General features: G+C 45.4%; 1 protein-coding gene across 2 annotated transcripts; it reads right to left on the reverse strand.

Annotated features, from left to right (window-relative positions):
• Positions 1 to 417: 417 nt before the first annotated feature.
• On the reverse strand, positions 418 to 15,227 carry LOC106575551 (importin subunit alpha-4). Of its 2 annotated transcripts, none has more exons than XM_014152127.2 (16): positions 15,002 to 15,227; positions 12,125 to 12,169; positions 9,805 to 9,894; positions 9,642 to 9,671; positions 9,396 to 9,544; positions 8,247 to 8,332; positions 7,912 to 7,998; positions 7,636 to 7,805; positions 6,648 to 6,692; positions 6,417 to 6,548; positions 3,865 to 3,993; positions 3,532 to 3,636; positions 3,346 to 3,417; positions 3,035 to 3,197; positions 2,792 to 2,886; positions 418 to 2,487 (listed from the first exon to the last, which is right to left on the reverse strand). In XM_014152127.2, the coding sequence occupies exons 1-16, from the start codon at positions 15,068 to 15,070 to the stop codon at positions 2,389 to 2,391; spliced, it is 1,566 nt and encodes a 521-aa protein (XP_014007602.2). In that variant the 5' UTR covers positions 15,071 to 15,227; the 3' UTR covers positions 418 to 2,388. The 2 variants fall into 2 exon arrangements, with proteins under 2 accessions (XP_014007602.2, XP_014007601.2); XM_014152126.2 differs by having other exon boundaries at positions 7,912 to 8,004.
• Between the last annotated feature and the right edge of the window lie 90 nt (positions 15,228 to 15,317).

The raw sequence follows: 15,317 nt of genomic DNA on the forward strand, positions 1-15,317 counted from the left end.
CATTCCTAAATTGTCTGAGTATTGGAGTGTGCCCTGGCTATTAATAAAAACAAAAAAATGGTGGTTTGCTTAATATAAGGAATTTGAAATGATTTATACTTGAGTAAAAGTCTAAAAGTATGGGTTTTATATGTACTTAAGTATTATTTTACTGGGTGACTCACTTCACTTGTCATTTTCTATTAAGGTATCTTTACTTTTACTCAAGTATGACAATTGGGTACTTCTTCCACCACTGGTATTTTACATTTGTGCGACTGTCCTTGCCTATCAGTTTTGTAGACCCCAGGAAGAGTAGCTGCTGCTTCTGCAAAAACAAAATGGAGATCCAAATAAACAGTGTGCATTTGCCATGGTTCTCAGTTTACCTAGTGAAATAAACAAAAGTTACCAAAATTCAAAAACAAAAAGGCAAAATGGATTTCAACTCATTTTCTTTAATATGCACAAGAGTTGAAAGAAACATTGTGAGCCACCTTAAAGAGATATGGATTCTAAAATGTATAAAAAGTAAGACAGAGGCCAAAATGCTATCTGTTGCTTTTTCTTCTTTAGTACATGTTTCGTTAGCAAGTAAAAATCTTGCCCAAAAGCATAAGCTTGTATCAGTTTCTGACACAAGACAAAAATTCCATTCTTTAAAGTGGCTCTCATTCTATGTCTCTAGAATCTAGATCAATGACCGTACACCAGCTAGACTTTGTTCATCAGTTGTGAATGGCTAGTCCAAAAAGGCGTGGGCCGCTCCCCTGAAATAATCCCCATTCCTTCTCAGTAGTTAGCAGCCAAAACATAACTACATTAGTCCAAATGTAATTTTAGTTTTTTCCGGTCCCTTCACAAATAAATGCTTGAGGGAAATCAAGACAAAAGTCCAGTTCACAAGAGAATTTTCAATCAAGTCATCGATCACGTTACACGTTTAAAAACAAACCTCCCTGTTAATCTTTTAACAGTAAAAACATTACAGTCTCGCAAAGTGAACCGATCAATGGATGACTGGCAAAATGCAGCTGCTTTGTACAGACCAAACTTCAGACAGTTGGGGAAATACTCTTTAAATTGTATAATTAGATGTAGCATATAGAACAAGAGAAAAATATGGAACAACTGTATGGTCAATGGGCCATTGCAATGCAACCATAGCTTTGACTTATTGAAGCAAACATTCCTTTCCACACACAGTAAGCAGAGGGAGGGGTGACTCTGAAGTGTGCATAAGACTGAATAGAAACTGCAGATGTGGAATCTACACAGATGAAATCAGTGTTACATTGTCTTTCTCTGTCCCTCTACCGATATATCTTTCCAAAATACTTCCTCATTCTTGAGTCATTAAATTCAACGTCCGACGATATGTCTCCCCTGCAAGAGGAGATGTGTCTTTTGGAAAAGCCCAGTTGAAGCCTGGTTTTTAAGGCTTATTTGTTGTTGAGGGGTTTCTCGTTCAGAGGATAGAACCTGGTAAGAGGGACTGATCCAAAACCCAGTTTAGAGGTTCTGAGGAGAGGTGCGTTTGGTTCCAGCTCAACTCCATTCCCCTTCCCCCTCCTCTCAACCCAAAAACCCTTCCACCAGCAAGCCATCCATAGATCAATGCTACAGTCTTCCTTGTTATTCATTTCAGAATTTCCCTGTTGCATAATTTTAAATATATTTTTTTGTACTTTAAATCCATTGTTTTTCATGATGATTTCACAACTAAAATGAAAAATATTATAGTGGTGGGTGGTTGTTGAATTCTGTTCAGTCCACTTGGGTATATGTCGACTGCTCACTTCTGTACCCTCTGAGAAGGGTTTTGAGAGCATTCATTCTCAGTGTTCTGTTCCAAAAAAACTGTAGTTCAATGAGGACTGAATAATTAACAGCCCTTTGATGAGGTCATCAATTAGAATGTTTAACAAAGGACGGCCCAGATGCTGTCCGTACTCCTCAAAAGTCAATTAACTCAGAGGTTGAGTGTCTTCAGTCGCTGTGTCCAACGTGCTCTGATCCCAGACCATGAGACCAGACTCCAGAGAAGAGCACGCCTTTAAATGAGACCATTCCTCTTCTTTGCTGATATGATGATTGGTAGGACAAGATCATTGGTCCATGCACACAGATGTCTTCAGTCTCTTCAGTGTGTATGTGTATGTGTGAACGTGTCTGAGTAAGAGGATAATAGCAACTTTTTGGGAACTGCAGGAATGACGGACGAGGCGTTTTCTCTTTCTGGAACATTTATAAGCATCGCTGTGAGATGCTTGAAAAGAGATGGATAACAATGATCCTTCCTTCAGTGCTTGAGCTGTTGTTAGTGAGTCAGTGATTGATGTTGGGAAGGAGGTGACTGGAGGGTTCAGAGCAGCTAGAGAGTTAGACCTACTAGGTGGACGTTTGCCTTTAAAACTTGAACTCCTTTGCTTGCAGGTTGGTGGCGGGGTCAAAGTTGAAGGTTCCGCCCTGAGTGGCTTCGGGGATCAAGCTGGGATCCTCGTCAATCTAAAAAGAGAGAAGGAAAATAAATGGATCAGGGTGGTGCCATAGATGAACAAACACACAGAGTGGAGACTAGATTCATTGTCACTACAGAAAACAGGTCAATTTTTTATTTGATTTTATATCGAATTATGTAGCAAGGCCTCTAGCCGATTCCTCCATCTTACCCCATTGACAGAGGAAGTGGAGGAAAAAGGCCCTACGTTTCTGTAGCACACATCCTACACCCAGCACAGCACTGTCAGGACAGCGCTGGGTTCTAACGGTGTGCAAACGGTAGGGCTTCTGTCAGAGCAGAGGTACTCACATCGTCTCCTGAGAAGTACTGGTCGATGATCTCGAAGGCTAGTTTGTAGATGTCCTCGTTTTCATGCTGCTGAAGGTTCTCGATCTTCTCTAGACCTGATGGGCAGAGAGAAATTAGCATGAAAGTCCATCACAGTGAATCAATCTAGAATGTGTTCTTCACAGTAGCAACACTACACTGTCATACAATGGCAACATGGTGAACTGACACACAAGCACTCCCCCCTCTAACACACACACTGACCTCCACACTCCTCTATGATCTCAGCGATGGTGCTGGCCTCGTCCCCGGCCATGATGAGGACGTTCTTGAGGCCGTCTAGGACCACCTGGACCACCTGGGAGTCCTTCACAGACAGCAGGCTGCAGAACGGAGGAACCACATTCTGCTGCACCAGGTACTCCACCTATAGGGTCGGGTAGAACATAGCAGATCAGCCTATCAGGGCCTTGCTTTGCCTACAGACGGGTAAACTTAACCAGCCAATCAGGACCATACAAAACGCAACGCCTTATGGATTGGGTGTTGATGGAAACAGCCCTGGTGGAACATACCTGATCTTTTCTTCCACTTATTGTCAAGTTGCTGATGGCCCAGGCTGCCTCCTTCTGTGTGCCAAAGTCTCCCTGCAGACAAACACAGAGGTTGTCAGTGGTTAGGGTAGTGTTCCTTACAGATCTCCACAAGAACATATGGGCTACATAATACTTCGTAGGGCACATAAGGGCTCAGTGACTGACCTTAGCCAGCTGGTGGATGATCATGGGCAGCAGGCCAGCGTCGATGACGGCCTGCACCTGCTGCTGGTTGCCTGCTGTGATGTTGGACAGGAACCACACCGCCTCCTAGTGGGCGGGAGGGATACACACACACACAGGAAGCCATTCAGCTGAGAGAAACCCACAGACACGCACACCATGGACCACATGAGTACGACTGAGACCGTTACACAGAGGTATAGATACTGTTGGAAATAAACGACACTGGGGGTCCATCCCATTTCAACGCTACAGGACTTAGTTACAGCAAAACAAACATATGCCACCAATAGCATCTAAACGTGTGCCTGTTACCTTGTTGATCTTCTCCTTGGGGTGTGTGAGCAGGTTGGGGAAGTGCGAGAGGACGTCACAGTTGAGCACCACCTGCGTCTGCTCGTCTGTCCCCGTCACAATGTTCCCCACTGCCCTCAGAGCTGCAGTCTACAGGATATGACATCACAGGTGGTTAATGACGTCACAGGAAGTCACATTCCGTACAGTAAGTTCCAGGTATATCACCCTTCCCACAAGCCTAACCTCAACCTTTAGAGGGAAAACTGGAAACTGACCTTAGATCAGAGTAGGGGCGACTTCATCCAACTTAGGCTGTGGCGGTCATGAAATTTAGTCAGCCGGTGAATGTCATTCACACGGTAATTGACCGTTACTTAACATAAACACGTTTAGCATCTCCTGGCTTCCACGCATAGCCTACAAGCCCCTGATGCAGACCTTTGGAACATCTAATAAATCCATGTAATATAGCTTACACCTTCACAATAAATCCACTATTTATTTTAGACAGCTCTAAAGAAAATGTAGTCTATTTCAGAAGAACAGAATAGCATACTCTGAGTTGTCCTTATGATAGGTCCTGACTTGGCTATGCCATATGGCTGTGGGCTACACGAGTTTAGCAGACAAGATTTACTTAGAATTCCATGGCATTATTTTATAGTATGAAGAATACAATTGAACATAGCTAAATTAAATAAAGGATATTTTCTCCAAACAATTTAAGAAGTTTGCAAATGCGGCTATTCTGTGTTGAGCAGTTAAAAACAGGTACTCCTATATGTTTGAGTTATTTATGCAACTTTAGTTGATACACCAACGTTGGGAGATATGTTTTCATTTTGAATACATTCTAAGGCTGCATGATGCGACTAATGATGATTTGAAAAAAGTCGCATGAATGGCATAAGCTGTTTCTGGTGCAGGCTGCACACTTCATCAGTCTCTCATTCACAATTTGACAAGTACTTGATAATATTCTCAACAGGCCTCGAATTTCCCAGCGGCATCCCCTTGTGTGGCCTTAATCTCCTAAAAAAAAACTATGCCTTTTGCCGCCAAAGTGGTCGTTGTGCCCTTGGGGCTGAATATAATAATTATAATTCCATTCTCTCGGCTGCCGTGCTCCAAAGCACCTCTCACATGGTTCTCTCATATTTCAATTCTCATTAATTAGCCAATGCCCGTCACGTGATCAGGTCCTTCTCACAGGCATCTCAGCTAAGAAGTAGGCTACAAGTGAAGACAGACATATCGTGACACAACTGCGCGCGTCGCTCTTATGTTAGAACTGTCCACATTTAGCCTACTTTTCGTCAGCCAACAAGATGAGTAGAGCCTAACAAACAGCAAAGGCACTAGCCTATGTCAATCTACTATCCCCCATAGTACAAAAATGTCCCTATTCTGTTGGTCAGCTTGTCCTTCTGTGAAATAAATAATTATTCTAAACATCTCTGGGGCCGTTGTGGAACGCGATAAAGCCCAAATGAATACAACCACTCGCATCAAAAAAACCTTTAAAAGCAATGAGGCTGATGCAACAGATCAGAGCATTAAGCTTAAAATGTTGATAAACTATTAGGCCATTTCGTCACGTAAGCACAGCAATGCGCACACGGCAATAGGCTATAAGCATGAATGTTCCAAAATGCAATCAATTAGCAGGAAAACTGTTCTCAAAGTGAACGTAAATGCGATTCTGCATGTAATGCTTTAATATTAAAAAGGTGCATTTCTATGGTGAAAATGTAATTCTTCAAACTTGAAACTCAAGCGCCACCTATGTATGCCAGTTGGCCACTACACCGGTTATAAAGCGGATTAATGTGCTTCATTTTAAGAAGTTATTTGTGATACAAACCTTGGGCTAGGCTACATGAGGTGATTGGAAAAAGTCGGGCAAAAAAAGGCACGCCCTGTTTGTCTTAATGCACACGCTGGGCACCATTCACAAATGATAATACATCACTCACAAATGAGAGGCTAATACTGTCACCCATTAGACTATTCTTGATTTAATGCTGTCTCGGAACAGGTGTAGGGGGGAAAATATTATGCAATCTATGCAATTATATAGCGAATGGAGCACATTGCTTTTCCCGTGGTTTATTTTCATGCCAGCCAGGTGGGCTATACTCCTGTTGTAAAGAGAAGCAATGTGCTTAATATTAGGAAAGATGAGAAATATAGTAGGCCTAGCTAATAGAAAGCTGATGGGATCCTCCTCTTTTTAATAGAATCCATCACTGTTTTCTCACGCAATTGCATAGCCTATTAAAATGTTGCGCAACAGGAGCTCTCAGGAAGTGTTTGATTCGATTTTCAATACATTTGCATTGATTTCAGAGTGATTAGAGGGACAATAGAGTGCTGAGTACCAGGCAGTTAGCAAGTTTGGTAGGCTACTAATGACCAGCAGCAGAGCTTGGAGAAGCCTAGTTACCCTGACTAAACGGTCACGTGGCATTTGACTGCGGACATGACTCATGACCATTGATGTGGCGGTAATACGGTCACCGTAACAGCCCTAATCCTACTTCCAATCAGGGGAAAGGATGCAGACATACCTGAACTTTGACCTCTTGGTGGCTGAGCAGGGGGACGAGGAAGGGGACGACCCCCGAGTCGATGACCATCTGGATCTGTTCGTTGCCTCCGTCTGTGAGATAGGACAAGGCCCACACTGTATCCACTAGGATCTGACCACCGAGAGAGAGGATGGTGTTAGAACCAGGGAATTTCCATAGGAAATGGCAAAGCAACTAGCTTAGCTGTTGTGATAGTAGGGTGATACTTACATTTATATCAGTGTGGTATATCAATACACAGAGAGCAGGTAGAATCTGGAAGAGGAGGAGAGAGAGAGAGAGTCAGGCAAAATGAGTGGAGGCGTAACAATGAGGCGACACTATTGAGCAGATCAACAGACAGGACCCAGGGTGTTGTCTGTTTCAGCAGGCAGACACTGCAGACCTCCAGGACCAGGCTAGAGGATGGTTGGGAACAGGGAAGCAGAATGCTAGGCAGCACCCAAAGTCCCAGACCACTTTCCCTAATCAAACCCCCCATCGTCTGATTGTCCTCAGAGCCAAACACATGGAACACAGCCAGAGCTGTTTGGCAAAGGGTTCAGCTAATATTGACAACAAACGTCTATGTGAAGATCATCATTCAGTCAGATTGGCCTCCCGAGTGGCGCAGCAGTCTAAGGCACTGCATCGCAGTGCTTGAGGCAGCACTACAGACCCAGGTTTGAATCCAGGCTGTGTCACAACCGGCCGTGACCAGGAGTCCCATAGGGCGGCGCACAATTGGCCCAGTGTCGTCTGGGTTAGGGGAGGGTTTAGCCGGGGGGGCTTTACTTGGATCATCGCTCTAAAGCGACTCGTTGCGGGCTGGGCGCCTGCAGGCTGACTTCAGTCGTCAGTTGGACGGTGTTTCCTCCAACACATTGGTGCAGCTGGCTTCCGGGTTAAGCGGGCAGGTGTTAAGAAGCGCGGTTTTGCGGGTCATGTTTCGGAGGACGTATAACTTGACCTTCGCCTCTCCCGAGCCCGTTGCAGCGATGAGACAAAATCGTAATTGGATATCAACAAAATTCAGTTAGATTGAATGACTGTGCTGGGTCTCACACACCTGTCTGTCTGTCCGTCTGTCCGTCTTACCTCCTGTACTGTCTCCATGGGGGGGGGTGGGTCTCACACACCTCTGTCTGTCTGTCTGTCCTACCTCCTGTACTGTCTCCATGGGGGGTGGGGGGGTCTCACACACCTCTGTCTGTCTTACCTCCTGTACTGTCTCCATGGGGGGTGGGGGGTCCTTGTTGCGGCAGAGGTTGACGATGACCCAGGTGACGTTGCGGAGGAAGGTGATGGGGATGGAGGGGTTAATGAAGGACAGCAGGGGCTTGACCACGCCCAGGGAGATTACGTAATCCCTGCACTGCGGCCCATCGCCTGCGCGGGAAGAACACAGGTATGTCATTGCCTGGCATCGGCCAGTGTGTGTGTGTGTGTGTGTGTGTGTGTGTGTGTGTGTGCATGTGTGTGAGCCATCACTCACCGATGATGTTGCCTAGCGCCCACACAGCCTGTTCACATACGTTCTGGTGAGGAGATTGTAGCAGCCGCAGGAATAGAGGCACAGCATCTGGACATGTAGAGAGAAAGGCAGACCCATATGTTAGACAACGTTGCAGACAACAGAGAGAGACAGAGACATTAGTTAGACAGAGGTAGAGTGAGGATATGGCAGACAAGAGACGGTGAAGACAGTTGAGAGCATGCGTTTCTATACCAGGAACCAGATGGATAGATTGGCTCATATGGACAGGTCCATCATGTATGCCTGATGGTTCAGTTTGAAACTGGGCCACAGAAGAACTAGAAACTACTTACTAGATTTGACCACAGCTTGAGTCTGTTGTGACGTCCCTGATGCTATGTTGGTCAACGCCCAGGCAGCCTCAAACTGGAGAGAGGGACTGAGGAAGATGAGAGTAAATGAGGCTAGCTATATGAAGAGACAAACAGAAGCTGTCCCCAGACAACACAACCAATAAGCCCATCAACAGCACATGGCTACTGATCAACAATCCATATCAACCTGCATCACCACTAACCCCCACCTCTGTCTAATTCATTCATTCATATAAATATATATATTCTGGTTAGAGGGAGTTTGCGCTAACACAACGTGCCATTGGAACACAGGAGTGATGGTTGCTGATAATGGGCCTCTGTACACCTATGTAGATATTCCATAAAACATCTGCCATTTCCAGCTACATTAGTCATTTACGATATTAACAATGTCTACACAGTATTTCTGATCAATTTGATGTTGTTTTAAGGGACAAAAATGTGCTTTATTTCAAAACAAGGACATTTCTAAATGACCCCAAACTTCTGAACGGTAGGTGTGTGTGTGTGTGTATGCATACATATATATATCTGGCATCGCCTCATGCTCCATCACCCAACCTTCCCTGTCTACACAACACATAAATCCCCCCACATCTCCTGCAGCCCTGCGCCTGTCCAAGCCTGACACACACACACACACACACACACCCCCCCCATCCACCAGTCCCTGTCCAGGGGACTCCCCTCTAATCGCTCCCCATCCCCACCACTGAAGAGACAGCGCTAACAGCTGTGGGGCAGCGCTAGTGCAGCAAAGCGGAACACACACTTTCTCTCCTATCCGTCTGTGTGTGTCTGCAGCCTGCTACAGTGTTCACATCAGCCCAGCCATGCGGAGGAGAGGGAGGGCACACCAGTAGCCCCAGAGCATGACAGAGAATGTAGAGAGAGACAATGGAGAGAGAGAATGGTGAGAGAGCAGTCTGACACATACAGGGCTAGTCTACCCACTCATTCACGCTCCAGTTTTCAGCCTTCTCTCCTTTCGCACTTCTGACTTTTGAACGGAGGCATCACACAGAATTACCACAGGGGCAATTTACCGCCCTCATCTTTCAATTACTCTTCCAGGGCAAAGGTGCCCCATACAGTCTCTTCCTCCCCCTCATAAAGCAGACTTACTTGTCGTCCCTCTCCAGGCATTTGACCAGGATGGGCAGGATGCCGGACTTAATCAAGTCGTCGATGGGGGGGTTTCTGTCACTGGACAGGAGTTTTCTGGCTGCCTGCACGGCACTGAGCTGGATGAGTCCATTGTCACTGACAGCATTCTGACAGGAAGGAGAGCGAGAACACGAGGTTAGCTCCAACAGCTCAAGATGTATGTACGGGATGGATCTCAACCACACTGACAGAATGCAGGCTTACCTGTAAGATGGCTTCCAGTGTTACATTTTGCTGCAAAACAAAAAACAAGAGTTGTGAGATTTGCTGTAGCTACGCATTTACATGTTGCAAGGTTAGAGCTAAGATATTCCTGTCATTCCCGAACTTGAAGTCGTAGTGTGAGAGAGAATGAGGACTGACTCACCCCTTTGAAGTCAGAGTCTATGTCTGAGTCTTCCAGGCTCTCCTCCTGTGGAACGTTCCTCTTCTTCAGAAGGTGCTCATCTCGTTTGTTCTGGGGGAAAAAATATAGATATATATTTTTAAGTGTTGAATCCTAGAAGGAATATAGGAGGGAATGCTATTGGAAACATTCACCCACACAGTGAGGGAATAGATTCCCTGCTTGACTCCAACAGGCTAAGACTGCTCCCATAACCTCCCAGTGACGTTAGTGGCAGATAGCACGAGGGAGGAATGCATCCATCTCGGTTCCCTTCTGCAGCACACATACTGCTATGTGAGAGAACTGCTGTGTCACTCATCCTACATTAGTGGTGTGCTCTTCTGTAAGGGTAGGACATGGCTTTTTAGCAGAAAAAGACAGAAGTTGTCATCAAATCACAGGCCAACTGTATATGTTTCTACAAAACTGCTGGTCAGCTCAGACTTCCTGAAACACTTCTGCAAGCCGCATTCAGAGGACACGTTGGGGCTTTAGTGCAAAAACCAAGGGCTCTGAGTAGAGCTGGGCGATATGGACAAAAATCCATACCGTGATAAATTGTCTGAATTGATGCAATAACGATAAGTTTGGAACGTTGATGTGCACCACAGTTTTAACTTATCCTTTAAACTGCTTGTACATTTGCTCAAATCACCCATTTTAGCAAATGTATTTGATTTCAAATTTCTCTTTTCTCTAATATAGGCGTCTTACCATAATTAACGATATCAGCTAAATGCCTGCAATAAGTGACCGGTATGGTCGGTGTCAATCATTTTCATTGTATTATCTCAGCTCTAGCTCAGAGTTATATTCCAGTGGAATAAAGTCCCCCCCCCAGATGCTGATCTAAGTTCAGTTTGGCACCATCCCCTCTAATAGTCATGGTTCTACCCAGAGAAGCTGCTATAGCGTCATACATCCAGAGGAATGGTCATGGTTCTACCCAGAGAAGCTGCTATAGAGTCATACATCCAGAGGAATGGTCATGGTTCTACCCAGAGCAGCTGCTATAGAGTCATACATCCAGAGGAATGGTCATGGTTCTACCCAGAGCAGCTGCTATAGCGTCATACATCCAGAGGAATGGTCATGGTTCTACCCAGAGAAGCTGCTATAGCGTCATACATCCAGAGGAATGGTCATGGTTCTACCCAGAGAAGCTGCTATAGAGTCATACATCCAGAGGAATGGTCATGGTTCTACCCAGAGCAGCTGCTATAGAGTCATACATCCAGAGGAATGGTCATGGTTCTACCCAGAGTAGCTGCTATAGAGTCATACATCCAGAGGAATGGTCATGGTTCTACCCAGAGCAGCTGCTATAGAGTCATACATCCAGAGGAATGGTCATGGTTCTACCCAGAGAAGCTGCTATAGAGTCATACATCCAGAGGAATGGTCATGGTTCTACCCAGAGCAGCTGCTATAGAGTCATACATCCAGAGGAATGGTCATGGTTCTACCCAGAGCAGCTGCTATAGAGTCATACATCCAGAGGAATGGTCATGGTTCTACCCAGAGCAGCTGCTATAGAGTCATACATCCAGAGGAATGGTCATGGTTCTACCCAGAGCAGCTGCTATAGAGTCATACATCCAGAGGAATGGTCATGGTTCTACCCAGAGCAGCTGCTATAGAGTCATACTTCCAAGACACCTACTTAATGGCCCCTGGCCAGAGCTCTGCACTTCGGCAGGCCAGGCCAGAGCTCTGCACTTCGGCAGGCCAGGAGAGGGAAACCCTCCCCAAGGCTGAGGGGTAAGACCAGTCTGGCCTCTCTGACAGGGTGGGAGAGCGAGAGAGGGATGACCTAAATACAGCCAAGGCATCCTGACTCTTCAACAACAACCTGAGCATAAGAGGGGGGGGTTACTTTCCTCACACACACACCTATTTAGAAACAAAATGACTCAGCAGACAGAGCAGCCCATAAGGGGCAGACCTGGCTGCTCTGTCTCAGCCAATTTGATAAACAGAGACTGCAACAGAGACTGCTGGAAAAAGGGCCTGCATGTATCAATTAAAATGACAGTGTGTCTGTTGTGCCACGCGTACCAAAATAAGAGGTACATGACAGACACGGCAGCGCTGGAATGGCATCTGTAGAGTGGGCAGGGACACAAACAGAGACCAGAGAGGTGTGGTAGGGTGGGAGAGGTGAAGGGTGAAACTCAAGAGGATAGTGTGGAGATTTAGCCTTTCTAATTTCAGTGTGGGGAGGAGCAGAAATAGGCTAATGGGATAGTCCATTGGATGCGACTGAACTATAAACAGTCAATTGAGATGCTCGGCTCACCTTTCTCAGCTCCACTGTCACTTCATTGCGATGTCTTCGCATAGTCTGTAAGAGAGAGAGGAGAACAGTCAAAGATGAGCCTAACTACTGGAGCATTTAAAAGACAGCCCATACACTCAAACAAACCACATGCAATGTTAGCCAAATGGAACTGGCTCCATTTTGTTTACAGACTGGGCTTTAGAATACAAGTGTACTGCTGCATGTTGGCAACAGGCGGCAATGTTTATGATGAGTATTTCTGTAATTTGATGTGGCTCTCTGCATTTTCACCGGATGTTTGTTTGAGACAATGCATTTCTGAACATAACACGCCAATTTCAAATGAGGTTTTTGGACATAAAGATGAACTTTATCTAACAAAACAAACATTTGTCTAACATGGAGTCCTGGGAGTGCCACCAGATGAAGATCAAAGGTTAGTGATTACTTTTAACGCTATTTCTGACTTTTGTGACACCTCTCCTTCTTTGGAAAATGGCTGTATGGTTTTTTGTGGCTAGGCGCTGTCCTAACATAATCGCATGGTGTGCTTTAGCCGTAAAGCCTTTTTAAAATCGGACACTGTGATTGGATTAACAAGAAGTTGATCTTTAAAGTGGTGTATAATACTTGTAATGTTTGAGGAATTTTGATGAGGTTTCTGTTGTTTGAATTTGGTGCCCTGCAATTTCACTGTCTGTAGGCCAGCGGAACACCCTTCCCAGAAAGGTTAACTTGATTGCCAGTCAGGGCATCCTGGTTCATATTACTAATGCTGTGTAACCTCCCTCATGCAAGCAATGATTATGTTCCACCAACTCAAAGGTGTGACCCGCTGCTGCTGGCAAAACCCTGCCCCTGATCTGACACCCTAACTCAAGGTCGCAGTAAAATTCTGATGTGGTTCCGTATGCGTTTGAAACGCTCCATCTATTGAAGACGGAACACAATGTTTTGACAACACTGCCTTTTGTGGGAACTGTGTTTAGGGAGGATAGTGAATCAGCCAATAGAGAATGCCTGAGTGGCTCAGCTGGGAGGAGGAAGTCAGAGACCTCTGAAACTCAACAACGATCGATCAAATCTATGGAATTCCAGGCATTTCTCTGGAACACTCATTCCATGCTGGGACAAGAGGGCGACTTCCTGTGAGAGGGAAGACTGCCTCAGCTCCTGAACAACACACCAGAGGTCTTCAACCTTTCTTTACATTTGAATACTACTAATTCTGCATAGCCAATGTTGATTGTGGAGTATCCTGTTATATGTTGGGATTATTATTGTATTGTAACAACGTCATACACGGCAGTCACTGTGGTGGCGTAGGTCAGAACTTGTGAAAGGGATACATTTTCTGTAACCTACAGCTTTTAACATTCCTTGAAGTCTAAACACTGCCTAAATCTCATTGTAGATGCTGTGTGTGTGCGTGTGTCTCCTCTCTGATGCAGTAGAATTCAGCACCATAGGAGCAGGGTGAGTGTGTGTTGCCCTGGCCTGGGGCACTTCTATAGATCTGATAGGTTACTGTGCTTAAAGGATAGGGGCTGTATCTGGACAAGGCCTTTCGTCTCTGACAACAAGTGATCCATCTCGTATTCTTGGCTTAGCTGCTGCAAGCTTGTCAGCGGGGCTGGTGGGTCGTCAGACATGTGCAAGTCACACTGGCACCTGGCCCCAAAACAACCATGTCACACTTCTGTTTCCTCTCCGCTCAATATAGCACATACCATCATGCCCCCCCGTCCGAGATTACTGTGTTTCTAATACATAAGAATATGGGATAGTCAACATGTTATGTAGTCCCAAAAGTGGAATATTTATGTTAAGGATGTGTGATCAATACAGATACAAGGGAAATTGCATGTCCCTTTGAATTAAATGTGTGGCCCTAATCATCGAGTATGGGGTTTTAATTTTACCTTTATTTAAGTAGGCAAGTCAGTTAAGAACAAATTATTATTTACAAAGACTGCCTACCCTGGCCAAACCTGGACGACGCTGGGCCAATCGTACACCGCCCTATGAGACTCCAAACACGGCAGGTTGTGATACAACCTGGATTCGAAGCAGGGTCTGTCGTGACGCCTCTAGCACTGAGATGCAGTGCCTTAGACCGTTGCGCCACTCGGGAGGTTTATTGAATCAGCATGGTGACAGTAGCATCATTAGTTTTAGATCCAGATGTGCTATGGTGCAACTGCTCTAACTCACTGTTTGTTAAACTCCCACCCTGCGGTCACTGGGATATTGAATTGCAAGCTGTTCATTCACGTATGAGTTAGTTAGCTGGGTATATTATTAGAAACTGATTAATAACGCCGAATCTCAACTGTTGCAGCCGTGGAAGTTGTTGTGCTAGTTGTTTTGTAACAGATAATGTGCATCATCCGCCCATTTTGACACATACAACTAGCTATAATTAGCTGGTAAGCGTATCTAGTTAAGTTACAGTGACTGACTTGCCAACTCGAAATATCAAATGTCATGCCCATGACCAACATCAAGATAGTTGTCTGGTGCCTTTTACCAATTATAACTATTACTTTCATTTAGTTTAGTTGATGCCAAGAGTTAATTTCCAAAAAATATGTTTCTCACAACCTAGCTAGCTGCTAACAAGCACAGAATTAGCAACTTTCCTTGGCTAGCTAGCAGGCCTTCTTGCGAAAGCCGCGCCCGCTCCGCATGATAAACTTTAGTTAGTTAGTGTATGTGGAGGATATATCATAATCGGCGACACATTATAGAAAAAGAAAACTTCAACAAGGACGGACAATGAATACTGCAGCAACCAACCCGAATTGAGAGCTAGGTAACCCAGAGTGTTCGCTAGCACTCGTTGCTAACGGCTAGTTAGCTAGCCAGCTAACGTTAGCCTAGCTAGATTCTCACCTCGACATCGCGCCCCTTGTTTTTGAAGCTCTTAATTCGGTGGTTATCCAAGTCGGCGTTTTCTGCCATGGCCGTCTGTGTTCGGGGTGTTTAGCTAGTCCTGTGCTTGAAGCTCCGGTGGGAAAAGAGAACACGTACTGCTGTTTTGCCGAAGTGTGGCTGGCCAGACGTGATGCACCGCGATGGGATAATCTCGTCAAGGAGGAGCCACGGAATCCTGTCAATTGGGGGAGGAGGACCAATGGCTAGTATGCGTGCATCCCCTGGTGTAACCGACTTCCTTGCAACATTGTTGCGCAATGTAACTAGTTGATAC

Source organism: Salmo salar, chromosome ssa16 (genome assembly GCF_905237065.1).
Source record: "Salmo salar chromosome ssa16, Ssal_v3.1, whole genome shotgun sequence".
Taxonomy (NCBI): domain Eukaryota; kingdom Metazoa; phylum Chordata; class Actinopteri; order Salmoniformes; family Salmonidae; genus Salmo; species Salmo salar.